This window comes from Hyperolius riggenbachi, chromosome 11 (assembly GCF_040937935.1).
Source record: "Hyperolius riggenbachi isolate aHypRig1 chromosome 11, aHypRig1.pri, whole genome shotgun sequence".
NCBI classification, from domain to species: Eukaryota; Metazoa; Chordata; class Amphibia; order Anura; family Hyperoliidae; genus Hyperolius; species Hyperolius riggenbachi.
Window position 1 is genome coordinate 64,338,097 of NC_090656.1, and position 11,910 is coordinate 64,350,006.

General features: G+C 45.7%; 1 protein-coding gene across 5 annotated transcripts in view; it reads left to right on the forward strand.

Moving 5' to 3' along the window:
• PIEZO1 (piezo type mechanosensitive ion channel component 1 (Er blood group)) overlaps positions 1-6,903 on the forward strand; it is a 345,137-nt gene extending 338,234 nt beyond the window's left edge. For all 5 annotated transcript variants that reach the window (XM_068260853.1, XM_068260854.1, XM_068260855.1 and 2 more), the window contains 3 exons: positions 444-523; positions 1,327-1,522; positions 5,942-6,903. In XM_068260853.1, the coding sequence (XP_068116954.1) occupies positions 444-523; positions 1,327-1,522; positions 5,942-6,191 (526 nt within the window). In that variant the 3' untranslated portion in view covers positions 6,192-6,903. The remainder of the gene's footprint in view (positions 1-443; positions 524-1,326; positions 1,523-5,941) is intronic.
• The last annotated feature ends 5,007 nt before the right edge of the window (positions 6,904-11,910 follow it).

The following is an 11,910-nucleotide window of genomic DNA, read 5'->3' on the forward strand; positions in this document are numbered from 1 at the left end:
GCAGCGGCGGTGGCGGTAGCTATAATTACCTCCATTCACCACGGAGGTCTCCGATCTGCAAGGGCCTCTCCGATCTGCAAGGGCTTCACATTACTTCCTGGAAGTAATGTGAAGCCCTTGCAGATCGGAGACGTCCAGTGGTGAATGGAGGTATTTATAGCTGCCACTTAGATGCAGGAGGGAAAGTGCAGAGGAGAGAGCCCGAGTTGAGGGAGGGGGGGACTGCCCCCCCTCCCTGATGATGTGCACAGCTTTCCCCTCATGCTGTGACCCCTCCTGCCCCCAAAACGGCCATGAGTGGGCCCCGGGGGCTGCTCAAATTCTTGCCGGGGGCCTGATGATTTCTAGTTATGTCCCTGTCCTCATCCATTACAGCTTTGTGTAGAAATGATTTGAAGGGAAGTAGGACAGCAAGGCTCAGCTCTACACATTTTGTTTTGCAGTCGGGTTCCTCACCTCTTTCCAAAATACATTCGTGCTCCTAATGGCCCGGAAGCCAACCCTGTGAAGCAGCTACAGCCAGGTAAGGTTATATTCTAGCAATGAAACAAGAGCAGAGGAGCAATCCAATAGGGTGTTATCCACATATCCCCGTCATCTGACCACCTGCATCATCTGCCCACCCGCAGCACCACATAGCTCCCATCAACTGCCCACCCACATCATGTGTCCACCTGCAGCGCCACCTAGCTCCCATCATCTGATAGCCAGATGTGCACCCCTTTAAATAGACAGATGTGCCTCGCTTTTTCTGCTTCTGTTAACACTTCCGCACTCTTCAGCAGAGTAAAGGAAAGAAGCAGGGGCACTTTGGGCAGCCAGCAAGCCGTGTCACATGCATGTGGGGCTGCAACAGCCATGCTGAGCACCCTCACAGTGCTGTGCCCAGGGACATATGTCCCCCTTGCACCCCATAGCTACGCCTCTGATGATTACATAAAGAACTAGATTATTACACATCCAACCTGTCCTGGAAAACATTATACAGTGACCAAGATTAACATTCTTTGTGTGTAACAGTGACTATTACTGCTGCATCTTGTTTAATTATGTCCTAAAAATTATTTCCTGGACTAAGGTCCTCTTTCCCACCTTTGTCATTATACTTGTTGCGCATGCAGGCCTCACATTTGCACCTTCATGTATTTTATATTATGTTGATTGATACTATACAAATAAAAGATGATAATAAAATTATAATCTAAAAAAATGGAACTTTAACAAACCTATTAATGTAACTTTAATAAAACTATTTTGCCTGTATGTAGATCTGTACAGAGAAATGTCCCTTATAAACCTGTGTGTCACTGTTTTGTGTTGTGACAGATGATGAGGACAGTTACCTGGATGTAAGAGTTTATCTGAATCGCAAGCCCATTGGCGAGGGTAATGGAAGTAGCAGCTTTTTGGAGTGGTGGGTGATCAGCTTGGAAGGCTGCGGCAAAGACTGTGAAATTCTTCCCATGGTTATATTTAATGACAAAGTCAGCCCTCCCAGTCTGGGCTTCCTTGCCGGATATGGGTGAGTAACCCTCCCCCTCGCTTAACTTTAAATTCTCCCATTAGGATGTTTTGTCTAACATGTTTCACCACTGCAGGGGCTTCATCAGGACAAGACAAAGTGCAAGTTCCATCCTGAGCCACTTACTTGGTTAATATTTTTCACTGCACTTGCACTTGGTTTTGACTTTCCTGATGAAGCCCCTACAGAGGTGAAACATGTAAGTACAGGAATCACACGCTGCTTTCATCTCTCAGGGGGTGGCTGTGTTATAATGCCAAGTCTATAATACAGATGGTCAGTAAGATTGTAATGATTCTAGCTTGCATGCAGATTTCATGCAAATACAGTATAATCTCATTATAATAAACTCTGGCATAGTAAATATTCTGCTATAGTAAACTACCTCTCCAAGTCCTGGCCAATCTCCATTATAAGTCTATGGGAGCAACGTCAGCGCTTTGTAATACGTTGGTGCTTTATAAGTACAATAAAAAATAAACGACTGGTATAGTAAACAGTGATCTAATAAAACTTTTTTCTAACAAATATGTGTTTTATTGGCCCCTATGTGAGTGGCTTATCATATTGGCTGCATTTTAAAGAGAGGCTTCACGATTGGCTCAAGTGTTAGTTGAAAGTTTTGCAGGACACATGCTGCAAGTCCCACCCTTAAAGTGAATGGGTACTGTTTTAAAAACAAAAAAGTCAGATACTCACCTAAGGAGAGGGAAGGCTCAGTCCTAATGAGCCTCCCCTCTCCTCTCCCGGTGCCCGGTCCCGCGCAGGATTCCCCCGTAGCAGTATTCAACCAGTTCGGTCAAATACTGCCACTTCAGCCGCCGAAGGGAGGTTTCAGAAGTCTTCGGGAGCATTCGGGCTCCTGAAGACGGGCCGCTCCATACTACACATGCGCGAGCGCCCTCTATGACGCACTCTCGCGGGTCTATGACGCACTCGCGCGTGCGTAGTATGGAGCGGCCCGTCTTCGGGAGTCCGAGTGCTCCAGAAGACTTCCGAAGTCCCCGCGGCGAGGGATTTGAACGGAGGAGCCACTGGGCACCCAGAGAGGAGAGGGAAGGCTCATTAGGACCGAGCCTTCCCTCTCCTTAGTTGAGTATCTGACTTTTTTGTTTTTAAAACCGTACCCATTCACTTTAAAGGTATCAAAGCCACTCACAGGGAGCGAGTAGCTGCCTCTATTCCGTGACGCCTGCAATTTTTAAGGAAACCTGGATACTGTACCAGCAATTTGTCCAGCCTGGCTATGCAGCCCTAAGGCATACTTAACTTTGTGCAATACAAGGAATGAGGAGAATCTGTGCTGTGGATATCTGCTTGTAATCCAGGGTGTAGCATAACACAATCAAATACATGAAGATATATTGTGACATACCAGTGCATAAAAAAGTGGTGTGGTGGGTGCTGGGCACAAGTAGCCTTACGGCCGTTTCACTTTACGATGCGCTTCAATGGAGGCTGTATTGTATTCTGGGAGCTGGCCGAGCATAAATAAGCTCATAGCTCGGTGTGCTGCGAATTTCCGCCACTCTAGACCACCCACCAGGCTCTTCACATGGCCAATAGTATGCTGGAATGCAGTATGTGTTCCAGCTATGACTCAGGGAAAGAGCAACACCTCACAAAGGATGCCTCTGCATAAACCTGAGTCTCATAGCATAATCCATAACTTCCCAGATCTGTCATATTTCTGGGGTTCCTGAGATGGCAGCTTCGCCAAACGTGGAGCACACTTAGGGCCTTTTTCCACTAGCCTGCGATTTGCGATTTGCTTCTGATCGCAAATCGCAAGGTACATTAAACTAATGGAAACTGCAGCAGCATTTTCCATTAGTGCGATCCGATTGCGATGCGATCTTGGTCAAAGCGCGATCGTCGTCCTGCCGCGTTTTGTATGCGATTGAGCTGGACTATAATGTGTATAGTAGCTCAATCGCAATCTCAATCGCATGGTGGAAATTGAAACGCGATTGCGATCGCGATCGGAATCGCAATCGCATTTCATAGTGGAAAAGAGCCCTTATTAGGTGGCTGCTAATGCTATTGCAAGACAGGGGCAATCTCCAGCGGGGATATTCGCCATCTTGTGGCCAAAAACTATATGACAGCACACAGTAAAGAAAGACCTTTTTTGCAACTGTGAAATACAGTATCAAAAAACTTTCTTCAAAATACAATATTTAATTTATAAAAATTGCTGCAAAAAGTTTATAAGTTAATGGTGGAGGAGAGTGCAAAAATAGCCCAAAAAGATGTGCCTGGTGTCAAATGTGAGCTAAAAAATGCACACTCTAAGTGACAAAATGTGGGGCTGGTGAATGAGGACCTATGTGTTCTATAATATTAAAAATGAACAAATGCGCCCTCTATGCACATAATAGAATGTATACATGGAGCATATTTCTTAAAATCAACATAGAATGTAGGGGCCGGACACGGCTGGTAAGTAAGGGATGAAAAGGAAGGGAGGGGGAGGGAAAAGGAGGATCAGGAGAGACGAAGGGGGGAGGGAAAAAGTGGATGGGGAAAAAGGAATGGAATGTAAGGTAAGGGAAAGGAGGGTAGGAAAGAGGGAGGGAACAGATGGGAAATTAGAAGGGTGGAGCATCAGACAATACTCAAAGCATAAAGCAAATCATTCAGGGATCTAAAAAACATGAAAGATCGGTGTAATCATTTAAACCAAGAGGACCCATGGCATCAGTTCTCAAAACACATCTTCACTTTTTAATTTTTTCTCTTGGTCACCTCTTCTCACCGGAGGAACTTTGATCATTCCCACAAAAGTCATTAAAGTGGGGTCACTTCCATGGGCTTCTCTCATGTGGTTTATCAGTTAGGGGATCCACGGCCTGATTTAATCGAATTGAAGTGTTCTCTAATTCTTCTATTGATGGACCTTGTGGTTTCACCTAGGTAAAATCTACAACAAGGACACCACAATGTGTAAACTATATATTCAGTTTAGCAGGTGAAAAATGATTTCACAATACAATGTAAAGGCTCTATCTGGAAATTGGTACCAACGCTCATTTGTGCGCATGATACTATTGGCCATGTGAAGAGATTGGTGGGTGGCCTAGAGCGGGGGAAATTCGCCGCACGCCAAGCTATGAGCTTATTTATGCTGGCCAGCTGCCAGTAAACAATACAGCCTCCGTAGAAGCGCATTCTAGCGTGAAATGGCCGTAAGGCTACTAGTGCCCAGCACCCACCACTGCACCACTTTTTCAAGCACTGGTATGTCGCAATATATCTTCATGTATTTGGTTGTGTTGTGCTACACCCTGGATTAAAAGCAGATATCCACAGTGCCGATTCTCCTCTTTACTTGTATTGCACAGCGGGTTTTTTTTTTTTTGCTACAATCAGAGCATGCTTGCTGCACCAGTGTGATAAGTGTGTACATCCTGCCGTATCCCCCTGGTTGATTGCTGCCTACTGTAGTGTCGACTCTTTGCCTCTTATACTGTTGATACTTAACTTTGTAGTCCACCAAATGTGCAAGTGCTTGTACTGTACCTCCAATAGGAGGACAGAGTTGGTCCCTGCAGCAGAGAATGTACCAGGGCATGCTGGGCCATTTCTAGGACTATTTCTGATTATAGTAAACCACTTTTCCTGGTCCCTTGGAGTTTACTATAATGAAATTATACTGTAGTGTGCAGCATGCATTTTCTTTTGATCCAGTTCCAAGCTGCATGAAATTTGCATGCAAGCCGCTGTCACTGAGCATGTGTTCTGTTGGCCGTGCGGTCAGTGTAGGCGGTCTGTCCAGTGGAGGGCGGGGTTCTCACAGGAGTTCTTTCTTTACCTCTGGGGAGTTTTCACTACCTGCATGGCCTTGAGGCAGAAGATAAATGCTGGAGATGTCTCAGTAGTAAATTTACTGAACTGCAGATATATGCACGTTTCTAGTCTTTAAACACGGGCAAGTATTTGTTTAACCTCGGTCTGCTGTTTAGTTCTTATTTAAAGCACACCTGACTTGAGGCAAAGCTACACAAGGAAAGCACATAGGTGTGTTCATGCCAGATCCAAATACCTCCGTGTTGTCCATTCCTCTTCTCCTCATTCCCCTCAAGCCCTGTAATTACTCCTTGAAAAATTAGATTTTCAGCTAAAGTCAGATTTTCAGACAGGAAGGGGCAGGCTGTGTGTGAGATACCCTTCCATTTCCTTCTCTTCTATGCCCCATTTACTCCCCTTAAGAGGAGGGAATGGTTAGTGGTAGGAGTGAACGTTGCAAGCCCACCTCTTCCTGTCTGAAAGTTTCACTTCGCAAGAACAGAACAGACTACACACATTGGTATGTGGATCCAGCATGAACACATCTCCGTGCTTCATCACTAAACATAACCAACATTCTGAGTGAAAGTATTGGGTCCAGTTATTAAATTACTTTACTTTCTTGCGCAGGATTATGGGTCTTTACGTCTCTATTGTCCTGGTTATTGGAAAGTTTGTGCGTGGATTCTTCAGCGAGATCTCCCACTCCATCATGTTTGAGGAGCTGCCGTGTGTGGATCGGATTCTCAAGCTGTGCCAGGACATCTACGTGGTGCGAGAGCGTGGCGAGCTGGAACTGGAGGAGGAGCTCTACGCCAAGCTCATCTTCCTATACCGCTCTCCAGAGACAATGATCAAATGGACTATCGAGAAGGACTAAAGTGGATGACACAACGTGAGGAAGAAAGCAATGATTCTGTGCTGGATGTGAATGCTGGAGAAAGCCAGAGAAAGTGAAGTATGAGGAGAGTTATTTATGAGAGAAGTGCAGAATGAAGACTGCCGGCTCGGTGTACGGATCGCTACAGGTGAAGCTCGGCGTTTGTTCCTGAACTTCAGACCCGGAAACACTAAAGCAGTCATCAGGATGTCTGAACCTAAAGCCTTCACCAGGGCTTAACTGTAGATCTCCCAGAATCCGCCTCTCTATGCCAACACTGCTGCTCAACTATCCTGACAAACAAGTCTTCCAAGCATTGAGAGAGACCCTTGCTGGAGTGATGATCTGCATTGGCTGGCTTTTGTTTTTAAACGAATGTTACAGTTTTGACCAAAGTTCTAGTATGACTTGTGATAAACAAGCTTCTATTTATATACTGTTACACCTCTGACTTGTGGAACCCTTCGATTGGTGTACGGAGGGCTGTACACTACCTAGCACTGACGGCAGTGCCTCCTACCAGCTGTGCCTATCTGATACTGTGCCAGAGACAGTCCTCTAATGTGCAATAATTCAGCTCAGGCATCCACCTGCCAAAGATAGAAAGCCTCTTATGTTTTGCTTTTCAGAACAAAACCAGAAGATACAGTTTTAAGTTACTTTTTTTGTTTCAATAAAATGTTATTAAAGTTTTAAAAATGATATAAAGATAGATTGCGTTTTGAGAATTTCTTTCAGGAAAAATATTAGTGGACTTAAAAGTGAACCTGTAAGGAAAAAAAAGCCCCCAGGAGGGGCAAGCCCCTGGATCCACGGGCGTATACATCACCCCTGCAAGCCATGCCATTGCCGGGGGGCCCAGAGGCTTTGGAGAACACTCTTTGCTGCCATTTGCTAGCACCCAATAACGTGACCCGTATCAGGCTGGGAGACAATGGGGGCCCCATGCTATTATTTTTGCAGGGAGGCCCTATTAAGTCTAGTTATGCCCCTGCCTAGATCCTATAGAGGCTTCCCCTGTCCTCCTCAGCACCCCCCTTCCAGCACTAGCATTCCCTGAAGATCTGCACAGGCGCAGTGGTAATCCGGCTCCAGACCCATAACAAGCCCGTGACGATGTGCCCGTAGCGGCTTTATGTTCAGGCTCCAGCAGAAATAGCAGAGCCTGATCTGGTCCGCTCTCAGGGTGGGTGGAGGGAGGTGTGTGTAGGGAACCTGTTTTTATTGTGTATGTTTTTTTAGTGGGCAAAAAAAGACAAAAAAGATTTTTTTTAAAGTTGGACTGAGCAACTGGTGCTTTTGAAAATAAAGCTCCATGAGGAAACCCAGTCAGATTTTTTACAATCTACTGTAAGACAGCAACATAAGAACAAGGTAACTTTTATTATGAAACAAAATATACATTTTGTTCAGATGTACAGACATATATTTTACAATGTTTTGTTATAGAGGTCCTTTAATTTGTATGATGAGTGGAACAAGTTTGTACTAGATAGTGGCTAGATAGTGTATGGCTAGTTGGTGTACTAGTTAAGAGCACCGCCTTTGACATGGGAGACCAGGTTTCAAATCCTGGCTTACCTATTCAGTAAGGAGTTCAAGGCAAGACTCCCTATCACTGCAGGGGGGCTCTTGAGTAGAGTTGGCCCGAACCTCCGATTTTCAGTTTGCGAACTGCGAACGCAAACTTCCGCAAACTGCAATAGACTTCAATGGGGAGGCGAACTTTGAAAACTAGACACATTTATGCTGGCCACAAAAGTGATGGAAAAGATGTTTCAAGGGGTCTAACATTTGAGTTTTTGCATGGATGAGTGGGATGAACGCCGAAAGTCCCGGGGAAAAATCTGGATTTGATGCAAAGCAGCGTTTTAAGGGCAGAAATCACATTGCATGCTAAATTGGAGGCCTAAAGTGCTTTAAAGCATCTTGCATGTGTATACATCAATCAGGTAGTGTAATTAGTGTACTGCTTCACACTGACACACCAAACTCGCTGTGTAACGCACCGCAAACAGTTGTTTGTGTTGTGATGGCCGTGCTGGAGTGGTGCGCACCATGGCGGTTTTCAAGCCCATATGGTCGCCAGGCTGAGGTAGCTCAATGACAGAACAACAGTGATTGTCCAGCTGATCGAATTTGGTCTGTCCACAATGAAGCCACGACCTTATTATATTTGGTGTGCCACCCCCCGAGACACTCATATAGCTGGCGGTCATTGCTTCATTGTGATACGCAAGCCCCTTCACTGCGGCAAGGTTAGGATCATGAAGGAGAATTGACACATGTATATGCCTTTTGTTTTGTTGTTGCAGCCGCAGTGCAGCCAGAAAAATTAGGCAGGCATGTACACGCACCACAAAAATTATTATAGCGGCCGCTGCCTTAAAAATTCAGGAATCCGCCTGGAGTCCTGGATCCTGTTGGTGGTGACGGAGAAGGCAGTCAAGCGGCCTGTAGGCAGAGATGCTGTGTGGGGACCGACTTAGTCATGGGGCAGGCAGTCACACAGCGTGCAGGCAGAGATGCTGTGTGCAGGGTATTACAATGCGGTACCTGTCTGTGTGTGACAGGTGCAGACAGGCACAGTGACACTGTGTGCACTCACGTAGGTAGGTTGGTGCACTGAAGGCAACAACAGGTAGGTATATGCAGTGATGGGTATTACAATGTGCACCTGTCACACACAAACACACAGGTACCAGACAGGCACAGTGCCACTGCGTGCGCTCACGTAGGTAGGTGGGTGCACTGAAGGGAACAACAGGTAGGTATATGCAGTGATGGGTATTACAATGTGCACCTGTCACACACAAACACACAGGTACCAGACAGGCACAGTGCCACTGCGTGCGCTCACGTAGGTAGGTGGGTGCACTGAAGGGAACAACAGGTAGGTATATGCAGTGATGGGTATTACAATGTGCACCTGTCACACACAAACACACAGGTACCAGACAGGCACAGTGACACTGCGTGCGCTCACATAGGTAGGTGGGTGCACTGAAGGGAACAACAGGTAGTAGGTAAGGTATATGCAGTGATGGGTATTATAATGTGCACCTGGCACAGTAGTAATTATACCACCAAAGGAACCAAGGCCAGCTGCGACTAACTGACAGGGCTGTATATAATGCAAGTGGGCCACAAAAAAAAAAAAAAAAAAAAAAAATAGATCACAAGAACAAGATTAGCTCTCAAAAGAACTGTTGAGGGGTGCATTTTTAGCAATAAGAATCAGCAAGCAGCAAACAAGCCTACAAGAGCCTAACTAAGCTTTCCCTATGTGAGTCTGCATCAGCTCTCCCTTCTCTAATTACTGCAGGCACACGAGTGAGTGGTGAGTGAAAAGCCTGACGCTGCCTGCCTTTTATAAGGGGGGGGGGGGGGGGGCTCCAGGAGGGAGTGTAGCCTGATTGGCTACAATGTGCCTGCTGACTGTGATGTAGAGGGTCAAAGTGGATCCTAATGATGCACTATGGGGGCGAATCGAACTTCCGGAAAAGTTTGCTGTTCTCTGCGATGGTGAACCATTCGGCCATCTCTACTCTTGAGCGTGTCCCAGTGGCTGCCGCTCTGAGTACTTTGAGTCCGACAGAAGAAAAGAGCTATACAAATGTTTGAACTATTATTACTACTGCTCTTGTAATCAGCAAATATAATAATTGCCAGCAAGGTGAAGCTAAGTTATATGTGATCAAGCGCTCAGATCCATTCCTATATCAGTAGGATTCAGTATGCTTCAAAGTGTCGCATAAACTCTCATAGAGGTAGTGCATAGGATTAGTCCATCTCACAGAGATTAGTGATACAGCAAACCCTCCCCCAATATGGATGCCGGATGCAGCGGCCAAACAGGGCCCGACTTCACTCAGCCTCTCTGGCAACTCAGCTGGACTGGACTCCCTCCACAGTCACCACATTACCTACAAATAGAAGAGACGCTTCACATAGCGTAAAAGTAGTTTTATTAAAATAATTTTTTGCTTAAAACATCAGGTACAAAGTGATCTAGTACGGTGTGGGATTAGGGTGTAGCGAGCAAAATACGCCTCGCATGCAGCTTAATTGGCCGCAAGACACCCGGTGCAGACCCGAAACAGAAACACCGCCGCTAGTTCAAACAGGATGCGTATGCGGACCAATCACCGCGTCCGGTGACGTCAAAGGCGACGCTGCTCCGTAGCTCCGCTGAGCAGACTGCAGAGTGGAGCAGCAGAAGTGTGCTGGGCCCATAACCCAGAGGTTGATGGATAAAAACCATCCTCTGCTAGGTGTACTTTATTTTTTACACCTTGCTTTACCACATGGGCCAATCGGTGGCCATAGCCTCTTAAAGAGACTCCGTAACAAAAATTGCATCCTGTTTTTTATCATCCTACAAGCTCCAAAAGCTATTCTAATGTGTTCTGGCTTACTGCAGCACTTTCTGCTATCACAGTCTCTGTAATAAATCAATGTATCTTTCCCCTGTCAGACTTGTCGGCCTGTGTCTGGAAGGCTGCCAAGTTCTTCAGTGTTGTGGTTCTGCTATGAATTCCCCCTTTCAGGCCCCTCTCTGCACACTGCCTGTGTGATATTTAGATTAGTGCAGCTTCTCTCTGCTCTCTTATCTTTTACAAGCTGGATAAATCGTCCTCTGAGCTGGCTGGGCTTTCACATACTGAGGAATTACAGACAAGGGCAAAGCTGTTTGCAGGAAGAAAAGAGCAGCCTGAAACTTCAGTGCATGAGAGATGCAGGGGGAAAGAAACACACAAATGATTTCTTGAGATTCAAAAGGAAGGGTGTATACAGCCTGCTTGTGTATGGATGTATTTTGTATGTGTGGACATCCTGTACATCAACCTACTTCCTGTTTTGGTGGCCATTTTGTTTGTTTATAAACAAACTTTTTAAAACTGTTTTTAACCACTTTTAATGCGGCGAGAAGCGGCGAAATTGTGACAGAGGGTAATAGGAGATGTCCCCTAACGCACTGGTATGTTTACTTTTTTTACTTTTGTGCGATTTTTAACAATACAGATTCTCTTTAAGAGAACGTGTCATTAGGGCCTTGCTGTAACATAGATTGTAGTGTAACTATTTCAACTAATGTACCCTTCTTAAGCTTGAAGATTGTATACAAATGAGTGGCGCAGTGGAAGTGTGCTGGGCCCATAACCCAGAGGTTGATGGATCGAATCCATCCTCTGCTAGGCATGATTTCATTTTTGCACCTCGCTTTATCGCATGGGCAAAACGGTTTCCATAGCCCTGTAAGAGAAAGTGTAATAAGGCCCCTGCCGTAACATAGATATTACGGTAGCTAAGACTACTCCTGGGCCTTTCTTGTAGTTGGAGAGATGAGTGAACTGTAACACCACTCTTAAAAAAAACAAAAAAAAAACGCAAACAGAGAAGCTTCCCCATATTGGAGCATTGGATTTGGTAAAGTCTTAAGCCAATGTGTTGTAAGACACAAGTAAGCTTTAGGTTAGCAGGAATGGTTGCATGGCCACCTAGCTTTTCATCCTTCCCAGGCCAGCTAGGCTGGCTTCAGCCTGTAGTGTTGGTGGTATAGTGAAGAGCATAGCTGCCCTCCAAGGAGTTGACCTGGGTTTGATTCCTGGCCAATGTATGTGAGCGTGCTTTTGACATCCTACAAATCCCTGGAAGACAAGATCCTCCTCCGGAGGAGGAGAAGGAAGGAAGGAGGGGAGGAGAAATTACACTTCCT